The sequence below is a fragment of the Colletotrichum costaricense genome, assembly GCF_030867565.1.
Source record: "Colletotrichum costaricense strain IMI 309622 chromosome Unknown Scaffold_2.1, whole genome shotgun sequence".
Classification (NCBI taxonomy): Eukaryota; Fungi; Ascomycota; class Sordariomycetes; order Glomerellales; family Glomerellaceae; genus Colletotrichum; species Colletotrichum costaricense.
In genome coordinates, this window is record NW_026848231.1 from 2845744 (window position 1) to 2866117 (window position 20374).

A 20374-nucleotide genomic window follows, 5' to 3' on the forward strand; every position below is an offset into this window, starting at 1 on the left:
GCGAGAATGGGAATGGGACGTGGTTTTAGTCTCTGCTCTGTCTCTACCTACTCTCTACGTAGTAGGCTTGAGGTGGTGGCGATTTGACTTGGATCGTCCCTGCCTGCCTTAGCTAGGTAAGGTACCGCGAGGTGATTGGGCGGGGAGGAAACGTCCGGCGACTCTTCTGAGTCGGAACGAGTGGCCGAGGTACCGTATCCCTGCTCGGCGTCGCGGGTGTCGCAAGGTGGAATGGAGGGACGGAAATCGGGGACGATGAGCATAAAGGTGGAAGAGGATGAGGAGGTTTGAGAAGCAAGGAAGGAAGAGGAAATATCAAGGAGATGGATGAATGGAAGATGGAGGTGTTGCGAAATGGATTGGGCTTGATTAAGGTACCTAGACTGACAACTTGTCTCTTTGGGAAGGGAAGATGAGGTAATGTAAGCTAAGGTACTTACTTACTTTCAAAGATCCAGACAGATGCATGGCAGGCTACCTACCTACCTTACCTTACAGTTAGACTACCTCCAGATAGCTTAGGCGGGGAAGTACATTAGCTGATGGATGTAACTCCACGCCTGCCAGAGGGATGGCAGGTACCTAAGATACTTGGTCTTGCAGCTGGCCAGCTCGTTGCCCGATGACACCAGTCCACGGCAAGGTACCAGGGCATTGCTAAGTCGAAATTGGTGTCTTTTGTACGGGTACCTTCACAACGAACTTGGAAACAACAAGAAAGTAGCCGAGTTGTCTGAGATATTACCCGTGACAGAGCTACGGTACCTATTTCCAGCCAGCTAGGTAGAGTACATCTCCCGCTTCTGGCTTGAAAAGAGGTCGCGCTCATGCTGATGGATGCTGACGACAGGGATGATGATGCAGTGATGCAACCTATCCGTGGGTCCCCATTCCCCCGCTCCCGCTCTGCCCGCATCACATCCCTATCCGCATCCAGCCCTGGGGACCCTGTTTAGATCCACAGTGGACGCCGGAACTGGGCCGGGAGAGGAGGGGAGAGCGGAGGGGAATGGACCTCAGCTTGAGGTCTTGCGTTTTCAACTTCAACCTCGTCCACTCAAAAGGTATACATCTTGCGCTCGTGCAACGCAACATTGTATTTCCCTGATGGTTCCGTTGCACATGTCTGTTGAGATGTACTGCAAATGTCAGCAATGCGATAAGTAGAACCGAAAGGCTACTGCCCTCGTCCTGCATCGCCTCGGCCCATCGCCGTAGGCTAGCGGTATGTGAAACGGCCATCCCATCCCACCACTTCACCTCCTCGGCGTGCTCATCTACGGATACATACCGAGCAGTACTGTAGGGCCTCGACATCGATAGCCCCGTCATCTTCATTAGTAAGAGGTCAAAGACTAGACTGCCCGTCATCTGCCGATGCCAATTTCACTTTATAACCTTATCTGGTCTTCGACCATGACCTCTTGATCCGACTCGTCACTTCGCCATACCAATCTGGACCACGTTCGCATACCAGGAGCAGGGCAGGCATCAACAGATGAACGTCTTCTCAAACTCACCAAATATGCCTCGGCCACACCCAATATTCCGCCTTCCCATCGCATAGCATTCCGGGTTGCGTCGACAACCAGTGGACCATAGATCGGCAAAAGCAGCAGACTTTCGTGGGCCTCTGTTTGTCTTCCATCCTGCTGCCCCAACAAACTGAAAGTGCGGGTTATCCTAGTAGCACCTGTGATACACCTGCGACCACTTGATTCTTACCTCTGCTCCGATAGGTATGCATGTTGCTTGTAGTTGATAGTCGCCGGATGGGAGGGAACCACACTGTCTTCTTACTTGACCACCCGTAACTGGTGCTGGCACTCTGTCTGCTATGACCATGCCCCGGAGAAACGGCGAGCGAACAGACATTGCGACAACTTCGTCATGGATCGATGTCGGAAGCCGCGCGTGCCACGGTACCTCCGCTGTTGTCTGTGCCATCGTCTAATTTTTGCCGCATCAAGTAACCCCCAAGAACAAGGAGCAAAGCCTTCCCGTTTGTGTTGATGTATAGAGATGAATGCCGCACCGCTCATCTCGGCTGAGCATGCGAGCATGTGGTTCGACCACTTCGCCGAGGTTTGCTATTGCCATGGGTCATTCATGATTTAGCTCTGCCCGTTTTTTGTGACGGGCCATCGCGTTCTAGTCCAAGATATGCTGAATCTCGGCTCCGCAAGTTTAAAAGTCGACAGAAATGTAGCCGCCGGTTGATTGTTTCGAGCGAGTCGGGGCCACTGCCTGTCGCATGCATCTCTATCCCTCGAATGCGTCACGCGTGGTACTGCCAAATCAAGATGTATGTTTCGACGTCGTCAGAACCAATCCAACTGAACCACACGAGGCATGTCGGTCCCACACAGGCATGAGCAGTTCCTCCTTATGAGAAACAAAAAGACAGACCGACTTCGTAACAGATTGGGATCCCGTAGTGCACCTCCACAGGCGCGGTTGCACAAAAAGAGACGGGGGCTGGCTGAAATATGTCTAAGAGACATGTGTCAGACGGAACCCCGCAATTCTCCATATTGGTCTTTGCGTACTTGGTATGTCTCGTCGATACTTGTTGCCAGCCACCGATACGACATCTTGAGTAAGACAAGTCATCCCCAGGTTCGTGAAATCCCCCTGACTGGAAGGAAATTGCCAGATGAATCATTTTCCATGGACCTGCGTGGCCGGATACTTTCCCCCGGTTGAGCTCTTCCATGTCATCATGTTCTGTGATGAACCTCAAGACTGTTAGATAATTAGAGAGCTGAGGTCGATTGAATCTCTTGGCTGGGGGCCAATGGCACAACACGCTCGTCTCATTTCAGCTCAATGGTAAGCCGAGACAATTGAAAAGCCTGTCCTTCCCGCCTACGAGTTCGATGGTTACTCCAACAGTCTGATTTGTGCAGGGTACAACATGTCTGTGTGAGTGCCAGGCAAAGGAACGTCAATAGTCTGAACGATGGATGTCCCAATACCCGCAAGCATCGCTGAGGCTATCTTTGTAGAATTGGCCCTGGATTATGCGATCGTCTTCAACATGTGCTTACCATGTTCCGCAAAAGCAAAAGGCAATGCCTTCAAGGAGGACATTGCGAAAGGCGGCTCTGTCGGGAACTGCAAGATCACCGTTAGCACCTCAAATTGCCCACTAAACCAGGATCAGCAATGCATCGCTAGCCCTTCAGGCGTACCGCAACCGTGGTTGTTTGTTTGTAAGCTGGTAAAGAGATTGGTGGTATTGGCGCCCCGCTTTCCAAACCTGAACTCTTCAACAGTAGTCCAATCTGCCGTTCCAAAGATGGATCGATTGAACCTATGAGCATCCGAATTTGGCTGCCTCGTAGATCGGCATTCCCTATTGATGCTTATTTGCCTGGTGATATTGGCATGTCTTGGGTCGGTTGGATAGGCGGATGCAACACGAAGGGAAAGTACTGTGACGCTGGAGTGCAGCAATTTCTAACTGAAGTTTCTGGCCGTCCACTTTCACTTTCAGGAATCATATGCTTGGGTTTGTTTGTCATCAGTCAAGTCGGAGAGTCGTCACGCACAGACAGAAGAGGTGCGACGGTAGCCGCTTGATCATCGCGAAGACACAAGACAATGGCCTCGCGATTAGGTGGCTCGAGACCAATTGACAATCCGGGGGCACCGCTCGCCCGTTGGAAGTTTGCTGGGGACAGTCGGCGCAACACACTGCTGCTTACGAAGCAAGAGTCGAGCTGCTGCTCCAGAGTCCAGGCTTTTTATTGAATGGGAATGCTCACATCGTAGGGAGGGCATGAGAAGGATTGCTCGGAGCCTCGGACGGCAGACTGTTGTCTCCCTCATTCCGATGTCGCGTTGATTCGACGCGCCAGGACTGGAGGGCCACAAAATCCTTTTTTCGCAGTTGCGCCGCATTGTGCCATTGGGCAAGACGGGCTTGACAACAAGGCGTAAATTGGTGTCTGCCGACGCGGACAACCCGGTCTGAACCCTGGTTTTTGGTGGCCTCGGCGAGCAAGGACAACCAGGATGGCTTGATGGGTCCTGGAGGTTTAGAGTGCGTCACCCGGATCCAAGATTGATGGAGTCCAGTGTCGCCGTCAGGACAAAGGCGAGCCCGGCTAGAAATCTCTGCAGGATCGAAAATAGACAATTTAAAGCACCTTGGACGTTGGCTGGGAAGACAGGGAGGTACCTGCCAGGCTGAACGCCATCGAAGTCAGGTGGTAGCTGTGTGCGAGGCAGGCCGTCGTCATATATTGACGGGCTGGGGACGGATTGTTGGAGAGGGATCTCGTGTCGTGTCGTGCCGTGTCTAGATTTTCTTTTTTCCGCCTTTTTCGTCGTTGGTGCGAGACTCAAGACCCAAGACCCTCCACAAAACGACGGATGAAGCACCGGCGGAATCCTCAAATCCTGTATCTGTAACAGGAACCGCTTCGCAAGGTCACTGTTTATCGATATATCCTGCGCCACTCCGCTTGTGAAGCCTGACAGGAAACTTTGGTTTTAACATTCATCGATTGTCTTTCTCCAACCCACGATCCCTCCTGCGACAGTTTCCACGGCCGACATCAAACAGCCCTACTGTTCGTGCCACAGCGGGAGAGCGTTTGAGCAACGACGACGACATTGGTACAGTTGGCTGTTCTTTCTGTTTCTTGTGGAGAAGGACACGAAAGACCGGCGGATGAGTGAACAGACGTTGGGATAGCTTGAACGACGAAGCAGCATCAAGAAGAGACGACGACTGGAAGAGATATCGACGATATCGAATATACGACGGTTCGACGGTCCAAACGACGGCGACGAATTTTGAAAAGTGCAGCTGGAGTGAAGTGGGCACTGAGCTGCAGGAACGTTGATCCCGGCCCAACAGGATCCGAACCAAACAATTCGAGCAGCAGGAAGGAGCCGGGAACCACAACGCAGAGTCACAGAGAAAGGACGATCCTGCCGTCCGTTCCTGCGCATTGCGGCATCCAACGAGCAGGAACTTGGGAAGAAGCTAAGGTAGAGCCTAGCCCGACGTTCCTATCCGTACTCCGTACCTTCCCACGCTTTCTTCCACCTTCCCAACCTTCCGGGCAGAGAAAGCGCAGCTCCTGCCTGCTCACTGGCAACTGCCCGGTAAGAGTGGGCGGGTTTCGCGGGTTCAGGGCAGTGGAGGGAACTTCAAGGAAGGTCCCCCCCCCCTGCTTCCCTCCAGCGAGCGGCTTCCCAAAATGCTGGGACTGAGAGCCAGAGCCTCCAGGAACCCAATCTCGGCCATCTCCTCCCCCCTGAACGCGCGCTCCACTTTAGACAACTCCACGGCCGCCTCACAGTCGCCGCTCAGCTGCAACCTCTGGACGACCTGCACTCTTATTCCGGCGCAATTATTCACATTATTCACAACTTTTACCTGCAGCAATTATCCATTGCTTCCTCGGTTCAAATCCAACACCACCACCCTCGCCCTCACCACCACCGTTGCATCCACACGGGCATCCACATCCACAACCACCACAGCCTTGACCTTTGAGCCTGCTGCTACCAATCACGCTCTTCGTCCGCTTCTCCCTCTGCCATTCACCATTGGACGCTTTGCCCACGCTTGCATTAAAACAACCACCACCACCGTTCAAGCTAAAGCCAAAGCTGCAGTCCGAGCCACCGTCTGCACGTCGTCGCCTACGCATTTCTTTGTCCGGGTCTCCACATATCTAACTGCAAACCTAATCGTTTTGCACCTACGACTATTGCGGCTGTTGCTGCACCCATTGTTCCTGCGCGACGCTTTCCTTGGTCGACTTTTCCCCAACACCATCCCCTCAACCTCCCCTCCAACCCGGCGACCAATTCAATCGCTCCGTTCGCTGTCGACATCGCCGCCGTCGTTTCTGCCGCTGCCGCTTAAAGAGGCCCTGGCGACCTCGACGAGCCTGGCCCAGGCGCTGCTGCAAACTCCTCGACAACCAAAAGACCCGTTCTCCACCGTGCCCCGTAAGGCCGTCGTCCTCACGGCGGCCTTCGTCGAACCATTCTCCCCACGGCTTCACACGCGAGAAACAATTCTTCGTCACCGGCCACCGTAGATGCATTCGCAAATCCTCGCATCACAACGCTTTCGCAGCAGCCCACATATCCCGGCGCTTCGCCTGACCTCCAGACTCCAGTAGCCGCCCACGCCGCCGCCCTGCCCCAAGCTCACACTCCATCCCTGCTACGCCAATACGACCCCAAAGAGTACTTCCTGCAGTCTCCCTTTCGCAATCGCGCCGCCTCTTCTGCGGCCCGTCGACTTCCTCACCTTTCCGCTGCTCGTCTCTGGAACCCAACCAACTCTACACCACGCCTTCCCGATAAGCCAGCTCTTCGCAAACGACGACCCTCGACACCGCCTCCCCCCGCCGTTCCTCTCTCGCATCCGACTCTCGATCCATTGTCCGTCGACCCTGCTGACCCTCTCGGCATCGGCGCAAGCGACTATCCGCTGCTGACTCTCCCGGAGCAGCGCCAAACGCGACATTCGACATCGAATCGAAATAGCCTCCAAATCGACCGCAGTGGGAGTGGTGCAGAGCATCGCATCAGCCTACCACCATCAGTGCGCCATTCATACGACGGACGAAGGTCCGCTGATCCTTCGCCAACATTCTTGGATCCCGACGCTCACCCCGCCGACGAGGAAGAAGAAGCACCTGCGGAACCTTCTGCCGAGACCCGAGTGACTGGTTTGAGGAAACGTGGGCAGAGTATTTCTGACCCAGTCATACGAGATTTTGCCATAACACTCAACGACAAAGGGAAAGGAAAGGCATCCATGGAGCCAGGCGCAGAGAATCAGGGACGAGGGGTCTCCAAGGACTTGGAGCGCGGGCCAGATGTGCTTCCACGTCATTCAAATGTGTCGGCTGGCGATGGCATGGGTATTGGGTCGGCCATTTCATCTTCAAACTCGTCGATTATGGGAGAGGAACTGCCGCCGGATCTGGGCGAAGAATGGGGTCCACAACACCCCTGCTTCCCCCATATGAATCCTCACGTTCCTCTCGACTCGCCAGAGTACCACAACACTCGAATCATCCGCATACGCCGAGACTGGTTGATCGAGGGAGACTTGGCTCCGACGTTTTCCAACTTGTATCCTGAAATCTTGGACCCGGCCGGCTTGTCAGAACAAGAGTTCCGGAGGATTGTCGACAAGCTCAACGGCGAACTCATTCCTATATTCAGCCCATACAACTGGAGAAACGTGGTCGATAGCATGCTCGGACTCGTTACGGGCTGGTTGTGGGATGATTTGGGGTTTACAGGTGTCAAAGCTCGGCTGAAGCGCCTGGAACGCTGGATTGACCAGTGGAACAACGAGATGGAAAAGACAATCGGCAATGAAGACAGTTCAATGGCCCCACGAATCATTTCACTGAGGAAGACGGGGTACATGACAGTAAGTTCAAGTTGCCGAACCCACGTGCAATACTGTACTAACTGAGGAAAAGCTCGACATACAAATCCCAGATCCGGAAATTGCGCCTGCTCCTAGCACACCTGGCGGTTCAAGGTCTGGAAGCCTGCCAATGGAGCCGGCAACCGCCGTGATGGCATCATAATATGGCAAGGCGACTTTATTGTCTGTCCTCTGCCTAACAACCTTCTTCCCTTCAACTTCGTATTTCATCGTACACTCTTTCTAATCACGGATCGGCCGCGGCCTGTGGGACGAACCGATATGAGCTTATACGACCGTAGCCTCACTTCTTCATCAGGCACTCGATATCCATTTACTACTACCCGGGGTTATTTTACTCTTTTTTCCAACCCCCACCCCCTACTACTACTACTATTACCTTATACCAAGGCATGGCGCGGAGTTTAAGGATCCCTTGGCTGGGACAGTCACGAAATGTGAAGCAAATGATTTCTTATACGCTTTTTTTTTCAAGTCCACCTTCTGGGTGAACCTATGTGCTTTATATGCCAGAACGTGCGGAATGGGAGCGATCCTGAGATGAGGGGAACCCGTCTATCGTCGGGATGATGAAGTAGGAGCACATGAGCTCGGGGGACCCCTGTAATTTGTTTAGATACCTGATGTGCTTCAAAACTTCGTTTCTTTCAACTATGCAGATCTCTGTTTCTCTCAGTGCATCGTCCTTGATGTGCCACCTCTCAACCTGCGTTTGGCTATGCTCATTCTTGTCCACGAGCACGGCTAGAGTGCTCCTGCGTGTTACAACGCATAGATTAGCTGTGTGCGGTATCCTTTGAGATGCCATGTCGTTTCCGTGCCGCCTCTTGCTGGGCGCGGTGGTAGGTAGCTCGACCTTGCATGTATCGTCCTCATGTAAAATATGCATTCTGAGAGCGAGTGAGAACGATATCATGGCCCCCAGTCCTATTCATTTGGCCGAACACCCGCAAAGGTACATTGAAACTACCTACCTAAGGCATCTACGAAACTATGATACAGCACTGGAATATACACGAGAAACCTGAATACACGCAGGAGGGAAGCCTATATGTACCCCCTCAACTCCAGTCTAGTCACCAGCACAGCAGGCGCCCCTCTAGGTCGGGGGGTCAGGTCAAACTGGCTGGGTGGTGGAATGGTTCATGGTCGCCAATTATTCACGCCAACCAGCCTACTCGACGACAGGCTCAGCGCATACGAGAGTACCCGAGTTCGAATCCCAGCATGAGCACCAAGAGATGTAGCCACGCCGGTGGTGAACTCTTTTTTGTTTTCTGTATCCGTATATCGCCTTGTATTCACACCAAGATCTTAATTGGCCTTGGAGATAAGAGTTTCCTGTCTATGAGATACAAAAGAAGTTTTAATAAGATTCCTCATCAAGACAAAAACTTAGGAGCTTCCAAGCACAACGAAGATAGGTAGACGATGTGAAGGTTGATTACTCTCCATCCTTCCTTTGGCACTTCCGGTAAAGCGATTAACTCCGATTAGACAACCCCGCTATAGGAATATAATGCGATCCAATTTCAGGGGTCAATGCGAAAACTCCAGGGACCTGGCGCCTTATGCACGAGCCACTTTTACAGTGCATCAAGCTGAGGTGCCGTGTGCTTCCCCCTGGACCGCGTCGATGGAACGCGCCCACCGCGAACGAAATCGACAGTTCCCACACTGGCACTTTAAGGTAGCTTCCCCCCCAAACGAGCATCTCGCCAATTTCGACACCTCAACACCATCTTTTGCCGTCCTACACCTCACATTCTCGACACTCCTTGAACCAAAGCGTTCCTTGATCTACACATCTACAAACCAAGCAACCAAAAAAAGGATGTCTGCTTCCGCCCTCTTCCGCCGCGCCGCCGTCGCCCCGCGCATGGCCTCCGCCGCCCGCGCATTCAGCACCACCCCGTCCAACAACGTCGCCCGCATCACCATCGTCGGCAACCTCGCCGACGCCCCCGAGGTCGTCCCAACCAGTACCGGCCGCGAGATTATCAGATACGCCGTCGCCAGCAACAGCGGGCCCAAGGATAACCGCCAGACCAGCTGGTTCCGTGTCACGAGCTTTGAGGCTGAGGGTCCCCGTCGGGATTTCCTTCAGAGCTTGCCCAAGGGGTACGCATGCACTCACATCCACACCGCAATGATAAGCTTGGGGGGATGCGGAGAGAGATGAAGGATAAAAGGTGTTTGAGGGGTTTCAAAGTGTGCTAACGTGTTGTAATAGCACTCTGGTCTACGTCGAGGGCGAAGCTGCCATGCGCGCCTACCAAGATGCCGAAGGCAAGAACCGCAGCTCCCTGAGCATTATCCAGCGTACGTCTTCTCCCCACTCAACATACCATCCCAATGCGAATCGGCTTTCGAGGAAGAGATGGAGCTACGCTAACATCAGGTCACAGGCTCTATCGAGGTCCTCAAGCGTCCTTACACCGGCAACAACGGCGGCGAGGCCAGCGAGTAAATGCACCCCAACCCCAATACAACAAACGGAGTTTCTCTTGTGCCATGTACGAAACGAACGACAGACGAGTGTACCCTTGAAGAGACCCTGACCTGGACTGGCCTCCCTCCTCTCTATCTCCACTCTATCGAGATTTTTCCTATATCTTTTTTGTGTACAATGACCTGATAAATGGGCTGGTTGAGGCGTGCTGTACGAAAACTCTTTTTTTCTAGGACGATAATTGATACCATGGGTTGCTCCTCTCACTCGCGCCTTGACTGTGATCTTGCGCTACGTTTGCTCTAGCTGCTTGAACCATTTGCTCCATTTCAATGTTCACTCAGGTCACGCATAGGAACTTTTCAACGGCTCCATAATGATCTAATCCGCCAGATGTGCTCTCCTCAGACGAGCGTACAGCTATCCATGCATCCAAAACCCGCAGCGACACCACCCTCGTTGCTAGTATCGCCCTTGGTGCGGAGCAGATAGCCAGCCTCCTCGTTGTGAACCACCTTACCGGTGCCCTGATCCCACACTGCAGTACCGTAGATGCCAAGCTCGCAGATGACGCCGCCTTCTTCGAGGTTGCCGTTGCGGAGGATGATGTTGTCCTGCTTAGGCGGCGTGATGAGCTCCATCAGGATGTACGAACCCCAGTGCGTCTCGGGCGTCTTCTTCAGGAACTCGGGGATGTCCTCGCGGTAGTGGTTGTTGCCGCCGCCTTCCCTCTGGGGCTTGAGGACGTAGCTTTTGCACAGCTCCGGGTCCTGCGCGATCTTACGCGCCTTAAGCCCGGCCTCGGAGGTGTCCATCGGGAAGATGTTGGTGAAGGTCTCAAACACCGCGGCCGTGCTGGGAGCGTCGTCGGGGATGAACCGGCCGAGGACCGAAGGCGAGGCACCAGCCGCCGCCGCCGCCGGTCTCGGCGTCGCCAGGACCTGCTGAATCTTCTTGCTGCCGGCCAGCTGGGTCAGGACGGTGGGGCACTTGATGGCGGACGACCTCTCGAGGTGGTAGCGGGCCTCCCAGGCGCTCTCGTCCGGGTAGTCGGACGGGTCGTACCAGCACCGCAGGTACGCGACAGCGACCTCGAACACCTTGGTTGGGTCTCGTGGCAGCTTGTAGAGCAGCTGGCGCTTGGGGGTGTCGGCGATGGTGGTGTGCTGCAGGAGCTCGGAGAAGGGGATGCGGAAGACGGTGACGGGGTCGGCGGCGTCGTTGACGAGGGCGTACTCGAGGTGGCGCTGGTCAAATATGTTTCTCTCGCCGCCCTGGACGACGAAGATGACGCACTTTTTGTGGCCGAGCTCCGATGGGCCGTAGGCGTCGTAGGCGGCGCGGATGCCGCCGGAAAGGCCTTGAACGCTTTTGTTCTCGGGCAGGTCGAGGGACCCTGACTCGATGGGATGATCAAGCAGAGGGTACTCTGCCACGGAAAGAAACCTATGTGCGTTTAGTATTCTGGGTTTCTCTCTCCTTGCGAGATGTGTAAGATTACTTATGGAGAAGCGAGGTTCGGGACGAAAGGCCACCAAAGGATGAAGCTATCGTGTTAAACTCGACCTGCTTGACTTGGCGTTTAGGTTCGCCTGAGGAGGTATCCTGGTGGACAAGATAGTCTGATCTGAACAATCCCAGAGAGAGACTCTGCACATCATTAGTCACATTGCCTGAAGCGTCGGTAGACTACGCACTTGAGTATATCCCTCCTTCTTCACTCGCACGTGGGTATCCCACAGCTTGCCAATGAAGTCGTCGCCTCCCTTGACCCTACGCGTTGTCAGCATCATTTCCTATGGTCGTTCAGACTACACTTGATGCGTGACTATCAAGCTGAAGTGGAAACATACTCATCCACCATGGCACTCAGAAACTCCTCATCCCTGCTGATGGCGGCATAGAGCTCATTATAGGTCTTTTGCACAGATCTCGCCTGTTCGAAGCATCCCTTGGGGAAAGGACTAGGGAACAGAGTTACGGGTACGTTTACCGCAAGAATACCTTTGGGGTCCGACTCCGGCGTCACGACCGTAGGAGGCGGCCGGACTGACAAGCCATTGCCGATAGCCCAATCCTTGACGGTCTGGACGAGGGCGTCTTGCTCCGACTGGGAGAGCCGGGGCGGGTACTGCTCCCTCGTCAACGTCGGAGTTGCCATGCTGCTGGTGAAATTTTCCTTGATGAGACTGAGTCTAGAGCCCCGACTGCAAGCTACAATGGTCCTGAAATTGGATGAGCTGGTATAGTTGCGCCTCCGTGATTAATAATTGCAAGTCGGATAATTTGAGTCGAATGAGAGTAGGAACAGCGACGGATTGTCAAGGTTAAACCCTTTTTGGTGGTGAAAAGACAGGCCTGACTTTGTCTGAAACAAACAGAGACTCAAGCCAGTTGTCGAGTCTACTGAGATTATGTGAAGTCAAATATCACCGGATGAGGAATGAGTGTTCATGTCAGTGAGGTATGTCTGGCGGGGGAGTGACGAGAAATCGGCTGCCCCACCATGAACTGCTGGTCTGGATTTCAAATGGCTGGTACTCCCACTGTACCTCAGCCGGCAGGTACGATGCACACAAGACGTGATCAATCTAAGTGGGGAGAATTTACAAGCAATGACTTGACATCAGGCTATATGGAAGCTCAACGATATTTGCAACTATTTGGACATCAAGACCAAATGATGATAATCGGCTTGAACTCTACTAGGTGACCCTGGACCGTCTTCTGCAAGAGTCCTTCAAGGCAACGAAAGACGTCCCATGGAAATACAAACCAAGTGATGGCGGGGTCGGAAGCTTGGAGGTCAGTTCCGTGCCTGCGATTTACCCCTCCATCCCACTCCGATAAGGGACTTCGGCTCTTCGCAGGGGCAGGAACGACCTCTGCTAAGGTAAGGTAAGGTGTCTTAGTTAATCTTGAATCCGAAAGATCGGTCACGTGTTGGAGGGGACGTGCTGCAAGTCATCTAACTTTATTTAGACTAGCTCATATACCTAAAGATACATTGCCTTCATCCAGAGCGTTTAAGGCGAGGTACCCTGCGGGCCTGCTTGACCAGGGAAGGTGGGGCTTGAGCAGTTCAATTGCGACTTCCGCGACTTCTCCAGACTCACGCGTCGTGAATTCGACATTGGCAACCGAAGCGGCAATGCCTACAACTTCCTCGAGATTGGTACCACCACTTCCTCCCACCACAATCACCACTTTCCATACGCCCTCCCGCTGACCCAACCCAAATTTGGAAGACCCGCCTCATCCTTCTGCCGGTAACTTCTTTACAAAGTCTTTCCCGTATCCACCACTTAACTTCTGCTAGTGGCTGGTCTTCTTCACAATCGTCAACTACCTCTTATTTGGTGGAACAAACGCATCCTCGTTTTTGTCGAGACTTCTCGGGCTGTCCAGAACTCAGAGATACAGCTCAAGTTCCGAAAACCGGCAGTCAGCACGATTGTCTTCTCCCCTGCTTTCGACCCATCCGACCAAGTAATCAAGGGCCACTCATGCGCTTTGTTACCCGCCTCAAAATCCGCCGTAAGTCTAGCTTCAAGATTGTTGCTGTCTATTTCTCGAACCAAAGCCCGACACTGGTTCTTTCGTCATATTCTTTCACCGGTGGATCATACTTTCGAGGTCGCTACATATCACTGCAGCTATCTCCCAAGCTTTTTGCCCTTTTCTCTCACAATCTACCTTCATACACATTGCTTCAAGCTCGCTTGACCAGTGAACTCTGTTTTCACTACCCATGCCCGAGATCTGCGTCCTTCATACCCTCTTTCCTCAGTCTGGTGCTAATCAATTTGTCAACTTCTAGCCAACCTCATGTCCTAAACGACAGCCACCATGGAGGGCAATGAGGATGATCCCTTCAACTGGGACGTTGAACGGCTGGTACATGAGCTATGCACCGCTGAAAGTCGGCCATGGCATCCGAAACTTACAAGCAAGAGGCCCAACCCGGTAATTCTTGCAAAAGCACTCCGTGAGCATGACATTGACGGGGAGACGCTTCTCACCTACGAAGATGTTATGCCCCCTCTTGACGGTCTTCTCAGAGACCTCGGCATCGTCAAAATCGTTCACAAGATGACGATTGTCAAAGCCATCAACTATCTCAAGTCGAAAAGCCACGGTTATCGACATCAGAAGATCGAAATGGCAAAAGAGGAGGCAGATAGCCAAGAAAGCTCGCTAGAGCTGCATACCAACGGCAAACCGGAGCCCGCAGCCCCAAATCCCAGTACCACAGAGGACCCTCCGACGACTATCACAACGCAAGACGTCAACACGGATCAAGATGCATTGGCCTCCGTCGTTGAAGAGAAAGACATGCAGACGAGCGAACCACCTCAGAAGAAGAGAAAGATGGCGCCAACATTGATCACCAGTACTATCACAGGGATTGGCAACATACCTATCAGGACCCCGGCCGACGACGTTGTAACTCGGAAGTCTATGACAGCAGATACCCGGCTACCCTTGTCGAATACGACCCCCAGCGGAAACCGCGGGAAAATATCGCCGGCCATCCCAGCTGTAACAGACGACGCTATTTCTCAGGAGCTCGATAAAGCAAGCATAAGGCCTTCTCCATCGCCTGCGGCTTCCAGAAGAACACATTCGGATACTCAGCAAGTGGACCAGAAGCTTGTCTCAAGATTCAATCCTCTGGGGGCGTACTTTGGACCCGATGCGCTCATTATCAGCCGTCAAGTCCCTCAGTCAAGCCTTGCACCTGGTGCAAGCCCCGCAGATGAAGGCAGCAATACATTCCACTTCGTTGCTAGGGGCTTGATTCCCACCGGACACAGCCGGCAAGTCCACCGAGCGTTGCGACGACTACTGCGCATGAACGACAAGTCTTTGATATTGTTGCGCAATGGTATGTCTCCTTTTGTGGAGCCTGAGGAGGAAGACGAGATTCTTCCGGTATTCGGGGACTCCGATGACGACGAAGGTTACGACACAGAGACAAGAGACGCCATCGAGGAAGAGGAAGAGGAGAAAAAGCGAGAAATGGAACTCAAGTCTCACCACCTGACTTCGGATGATGTCGAACGTGTACTAAAGGAGGAAATACAACGGATTGAAGCCTCTTGGGAGGAGAGAAAACTAATCAAAAAGCATTGGAAAGCCAACGCCATCTGGAACAAGGCCCGGCGCACTGGTCTCGTCCGACAGATAGCGAGTACCACATCTCGACTCGAGGCTCTCAATAACCGCATAGAAAAGCTTTGTCGAGAAATCAAGCTGAACGAATGGCCGGCCGAAGATCAGCTGCGCAGACAAGCACGGTGCCTTGAGTCTAGCGTCGAGGACCGGAGAGCTGAAAAGTGGCTTCTCGATACCTTGCGAGGACCCGAACCCATCCGACCACTGACGATGCCTAAGCAACGGCCAAATCCAGCCCCGCGGCCCGATCTCTCTGACGAGGATGGCGACCTTATCACCAGCGGCGACGACGACGACGATGACGACTTCGTAATTGACGATGATGACGAATTGGGGGTTGACGATATGACAAACGCGCTCCCGCCCGTGGCGAGCGCGACTCGCCCAAAAAGTCCCATGGATTTGGACGACCCTGAAGATGTGCCAATGCAGGAGCCGCAACCTCCGCGATTGCTCAAAGACGAGTCTCTAGCCGACGCTCCGGTCGATATGAAATCCGACCTTGGCATAATCGACTTGACAATGGTTGACTCCGAGCCTGAGGATGAACCTGAGAATGAGCCCGCGCCCTCCGAGCATGAGCTTGAGCTTGCGCTTCCCGAGGCGGATTTCATCTCTCTAGTCACGCCTGAAAAGCCAAGGGCATCGGCAGCCGCAACGCCAGCCCCTGAAAGCGATGGTGACGAGCAGCAACAGCCAACAAAGGAACAACTAGAAACCCCATTCGACCAATATGGCAAGATTGGGGACATCGCGCCGACGATATGGAGAAAGCACGGAGACAACAAGCGACTTTTGATCTGCGTCATCTCACGGCTTACTCCGCGATGGAGAGAGGCCTTCTTTCGCGTTATCCAGAGCATGGATCCCGCTGATATCTGGACGGACTTCGTGATCGCAGCTCTTGAGGATTTGCCTGAAAATCACAGCCAAGAAAGTGCGGTCGAGCTCGGCACCGTCATTGCCCGCTTGTTCAGAGTCTTTGCACTCTGTAAGCCGGCGGCTGCCAATACCATCACCAGAAGGCTCAACAACAAAATCAAGGTCAGGAAGATAAAGGGTAAGGTAGATCAGTTTGAGGATTTCTGTCAATTCGTCAAGACTGGCATACTGCCCAACTTTCCTGAGGGTACCCGAGCCAGCAGCTCTGGCCGCCGTGGAAGCTTTGATACTGGGGAGTCCCAAGGAGATTTTACCGACGACGATATCGAAGTTTCTCCGTCTAAGAAACGGAAGACTTTGGTAGCCATGGATCAGACCGCTATAGATCTCCGTGAAAGTGACCGACGCCGGAGAGAAGAGCAGGAGCAGCGACGAAAGGAATTGCGCAAGAAGCTGGCAGCATCCGACACCATCTCGAGCGACAAGTCACGTCTCATTATCAACGAAACCAAGGGAGATGACGAAGGCCTGATCTACATTAACAGCGAAATCGGTCAACGCATCAAGGACCACCAGATTGAAGGTGTCCGCTTCCTGTGGAACCAGATCGTCTACGACGCCAAGGTGCGGCAGGGATGTCTCCTCGCTCACACCATGGGACTCGGCAAGACCATGCAGGTCATCACATTACTTGTTGCCATCGCCGAGGCCGCACGATCGAAAGATGAGTCTATTTTATCACAAATTCCAGAAGACCTTAGACAATCCAAGACTCTGGTACTTTGCCCGGCCTTGCTTGTCGACAACTGGATGGATGAGTTGTTGATGTGGGCTCCTGATGGTGTTCTTGGCCACTTCTACAAAATGGAAGCCGTCGTCAATGCACTAGAGAGAGCCCCCATGATCCGGGACTGGGACAAAACCGGCGGCGTCATGATCATTGGCTACGACATGTTCAAGAAACTGGCCGCTCCTCTAGGGGGCGAGATGCTGACACCCCAGGAGAAGTCGATTGCGCAAATACTCACAGAAAGCCCTAACCTTGTTGTTGCGGATGAGGCTCACAAAATGAAGAACCCTGACTCACTGATAGCTATCGCAGCCGCCAAGTTCAAAACTCAACGGCGCATCGCACTCACCGGTTCACCTCTGGCAAACAATGTGATAGAATTCTATTGCATGATCAACTGGGTCGCACCTAATTATCTGGGTCCCCTGTCAGAGTTCAAGGACTACTATGCCGAACCGATTCAGTCTGGCCTCTACGAGGACAGCACTGGAAGTCAATATCGAAAGGCAAAGAAACAACTTGCTGTTTTGGAGGCTACTGTAGCACCCAAGACGAACAGAGCAACAATCAAATCCTGTCTTAAGAACGACCTTCCGCCAAAGATGGAATTTGTACTTACTGTTCCCATGACACCAATTCAGGGCAAGCTCTACGACGCTTTCCTCGCTGCCCTCAACAACGACGCGGACGTTGCAGGCGTCAAGACTCTGGGTACAAACATCAACTTTAGCCTCATCGTCAACCACCCTCGTTGCTGGCAAAATAGACTTATTGAGGAGCGTGCGGCGTTGTTGAAGAAAGAGCCGACTAGTCTGACTCTGTCAAGCACAATCATCAGCGAGGGCCTGAAAATCCTGCAACGAGAGCAGGATGTGCCTTCGCCTGCCTTGTCTTGGAAAGCACAGCTCCTCGTCGGCATTCTGGACCAGTGCGAAAGGATGAAGGAGAAAGTTCTCGTCTTTTCACAATCAATCCCGACTCTGGATTATCTGGACAATCTGTTCAGACAACAGCGGAGACAATTCTCTCGGCTGGATGGGAGCACTCCAATCCATAAGAGGCAGCAGCAAGTCAAAAATTTCAACAGTGGTGAAAACCAAGTCTATTTGATTTCAACGACAGCCGGTGGGGTTGGCCTGAACATCCACGGCGCCAGTCGCGTGGTCATCTTCGACTACAAATATAATCCCATTCACGAGCAGCAAGCGGTGGGTCGAGCGTACCGCATTGGCCAGCGAAAGCCGGTATATGTTTACAAGTTCATATCTGGCGGGACATACGAACAAGCGCTTCACAACAGAAATGTATTCAAGACCCAACTGGCGTCAAGAGTTGTGGACAGCGAAAATCCGAAAAGATGGTCCAAGAAAGATAATGAGTACGCCAAAACTCGCTGGGAGCCTGATCAGGATGACCTCAGTCCATTCGCCGGCAAGGACGTTGTTCTCGACAGCCTATTGACCCATCCAGGTATGTCCCAGGGCATACGCTCGATCATCATGACGGATACCTTTGAAGAGGAAGATACGTCTGAAATCTTAACGCCTGAGGACTTGAAGGATGTGAGGAACCAGGTCTACATGAATTCTATCCGCAACACCGACCCAGAGAAGTATCGGGAGATGGAGCTGGCACGGATCGCTAAACTTGGCGCTCCAGCCTTGGTGGGTGCAACATCATACATGCCACAAACAGTCACCCAGACCTTTGGTGTGGCTGGGAGCAGCGTCCAAACACCAATCCCACTTCCGAACCTCCCTCAAAGGCCTGTCTTCAACACATACCAGGCATTTCATCTGGTGGAAGCTACGAAGCCCTTACCCGATACGATGAAGCCGCCGCAAATTACGCCTGTGCCTGTGCCTGTGCCGGTGCCTGGGGCTCTGGCAACTCAGATTGACACTGCACCGATACAACAAGCTGCCTCTTCCTTGCAGTCGATGCAGCCTGCAACTGCCGTTTCTGATGCGCAAATTACGGAGCAGACTGCTGAGCGGGTATCAGTAGAGGTAAAGTTTACCTCCAGATTTGGGTGAACATGGCTAACATGATCAATCATCACAGCCTCAAGTAGCTGGCCCTATGCCCATGCCCATGGCTGGTGCCAATACCTTCTTTAGGGCTCAGCAGACACCAAGCTCTCCCCCGCCTGGAGACAAATCTCTCTCATCCCCTGCGGTCAAGAGGCCCAAGAGGCCCGGAATTACTAATTGGGAGGAGCAGTTCAAGCATAAAATTCTCGAGTCACTCGATACGATAACGGACTCGGCGATAGCTGATGCGGTCAAGGAGGACAAGGCCGTCCTGGCTGACCGGATCGCAAGCTCGACATGGCTCGTGAGATCGGAGATGAAGGAGGGAGAGTTGCCAAACCACTCGCATATGAAGGAGCTGTGCAGCTTGATGACAGTCCCGAGATTTGCAGCAGCTGTCATCACAGGACATATTCCTCCCTCTCAGCTTGCGTACGCGCCGATTGACGGACTCAAAAGTCTTTCGAACGAGTTGACGACGCTTCAAGAACACCAATTCCGCGAAAAGCTTAAGCTGGGTCAAGACATGACTGAGGAGCCTAAAGTATGAGCCCGACGCCTCTCATTCCATTGCTCTGCCATTGCATTTTTCGTCTTTCAGTACTCACCTATTCAGCAAACCTTTTTTTGCAGCTAACGACTTGATCAGCAGCATCCGCAGATCGTTTCCGACAAAAGCAAACCTTCCCCAAACGTTCGCCGAGCGAATCCTTTCCAGGAAGACGACGACGACGACGACAATTTGGATTTGCTTCGGGAGGTTGCGGGAAGAAGGCGACATCGGCGCCCAGGCTTCCCACATGGGCAAGTAAAGCAATCGAAGAAGGGAAACTCGGGGAACAACGCCGCACAGGGGAGCCCTCGTCATCAGCGTCGGCGTCGGCATCGGCATCAGCAGGGCAAGGTTTGTAAGTGCGCTGGCTAGGCGTTTACAGGAGACGTTTAGGTAGTTCTTCTTTGGGGGGCATCTTCAGGCATCTTCGAAGGCATGGGCGTTTGACGGCATTGCAGGGCTGGCTTTATGATACCCTTTTTGGAGGCGTTCTTTTGGAGGTTTTCTGATTTCACGTGGAGGACTCATCAAGGGCGGCGTAAGAGTCATATGATATGATGTCAAAAAGGCATGCAATAACACCGAAAGTTGGTGCGCCTAGGAATTCGGCTCGAGGCTTACTCGGGGTAATCAGACTCCTCAACATTAACGCGTGGTGGCGGATGCAACCAGTGATGGTTAACAGACTACTTGTTGAGATCGCAAAGTTCCGTGTCTTACTTCTTTACTTGTGTGGCTGACTGTATCCTCGTATTTATGATGTCGGATGGAACAAGCTGAGATAACTGCAAGTGGCTTCGGCGAATGATGACAACGTACCCTAACGGCTCCTCCTGGCTCCATAGGTACTCCATGTTCCGCTGGTAGCACCAATATCAGGAGGGGCAGAGCACAGTTGAGACATGGGCGGGACATTGGCGATGTGACAAGGTGACTAAGGCAACGACAACTGCAGCCCCGAAACATTGAGAATACCTAGGAGCCAAGCTCACGAATCTGCCTCATTGCTTACCTGTCTTTGATTCCATGTGTCTCTCGAGCT

At 53.0% G+C, this 20374-nt stretch overlaps 6 protein-coding genes across 6 annotated transcripts; 3 read left to right on the plus strand and 3 right to left on the minus strand.

Annotated features, from left to right (window-relative positions):
* Positions 1 to 3526: 3526 nt before the first annotated feature.
* CCOS01_02585 (uncharacterized protein) lies at positions 3527 to 3834 on the minus strand (the record flags this gene model as incomplete). Its single annotated transcript, XM_060450773.1, has 2 exons — positions 3527 to 3657; positions 3711 to 3834. 2 exons carry the CDS (start codon positions 3832 to 3834, stop codon positions 3527 to 3529), a joined length of 255 nt encoding a protein of 84 aa, XP_060319423.1.
* Positions 3835 to 4575: 741 nt separating this feature from the next.
* Positions 4576 to 4965, minus strand: CCOS01_02586 (uncharacterized protein; the record flags this gene model as incomplete). Its single annotated transcript, XM_060450774.1, has 1 exon — positions 4576 to 4965. One exon carries the CDS (start codon positions 4963 to 4965, stop codon positions 4576 to 4578), a length of 390 nt encoding a protein of 129 aa, XP_060319424.1.
* Positions 4966 to 5216: 251 nt separating this feature from the next.
* On the plus strand, positions 5217 to 7586 carry CCOS01_02587 (uncharacterized protein; the record flags this gene model as incomplete). The annotated part of the gene is made up of 3 exons (XM_060450775.1): positions 5217 to 5976; positions 6069 to 7423; positions 7476 to 7586. The coding sequence occupies 3 exons, from the start codon at positions 5217 to 5219 to the stop codon at positions 7584 to 7586; spliced, it is 2226 nt and encodes a 741-aa protein (XP_060319425.1).
* Positions 7587 to 9278: 1692 nt separating this feature from the next.
* On the plus strand, positions 9279 to 9914 carry CCOS01_02588 (single-strand binding protein family; the record flags this gene model as incomplete). The annotated part of the gene is made up of 3 exons (XM_060450776.1): positions 9279 to 9565; positions 9678 to 9766; positions 9853 to 9914. The coding sequence occupies 3 exons, from the start codon at positions 9279 to 9281 to the stop codon at positions 9912 to 9914; spliced, it is 438 nt and encodes a 145-aa protein (XP_060319426.1).
* Positions 9915 to 10300: 386 nt separating this feature from the next.
* CCOS01_02589 (glutathione synthetase) lies at positions 10301 to 12057 on the minus strand (the record flags this gene model as incomplete). The annotated part of the gene is made up of 4 exons (XM_060450777.1): positions 10301 to 11342; positions 11398 to 11546; positions 11594 to 11669; positions 11750 to 12057. The coding sequence occupies 4 exons, from the start codon at positions 12055 to 12057 to the stop codon at positions 10301 to 10303; spliced, it is 1575 nt and encodes a 524-aa protein (XP_060319427.1).
* A 1688-nt stretch (positions 12058 to 13745) lies between these two features.
* CCOS01_02590 (SNF2 super family protein) lies at positions 13746 to 19329 on the plus strand (the record flags this gene model as incomplete). Its single annotated transcript, XM_060450778.1, has 2 exons — positions 13746 to 18755; positions 18811 to 19329. The coding sequence occupies 2 exons, from the start codon at positions 13746 to 13748 to the stop codon at positions 19327 to 19329; spliced, it is 5529 nt and encodes a 1842-aa protein (XP_060319428.1).
* Positions 19330 to 20374: the final 1045 nt, after the last annotated feature.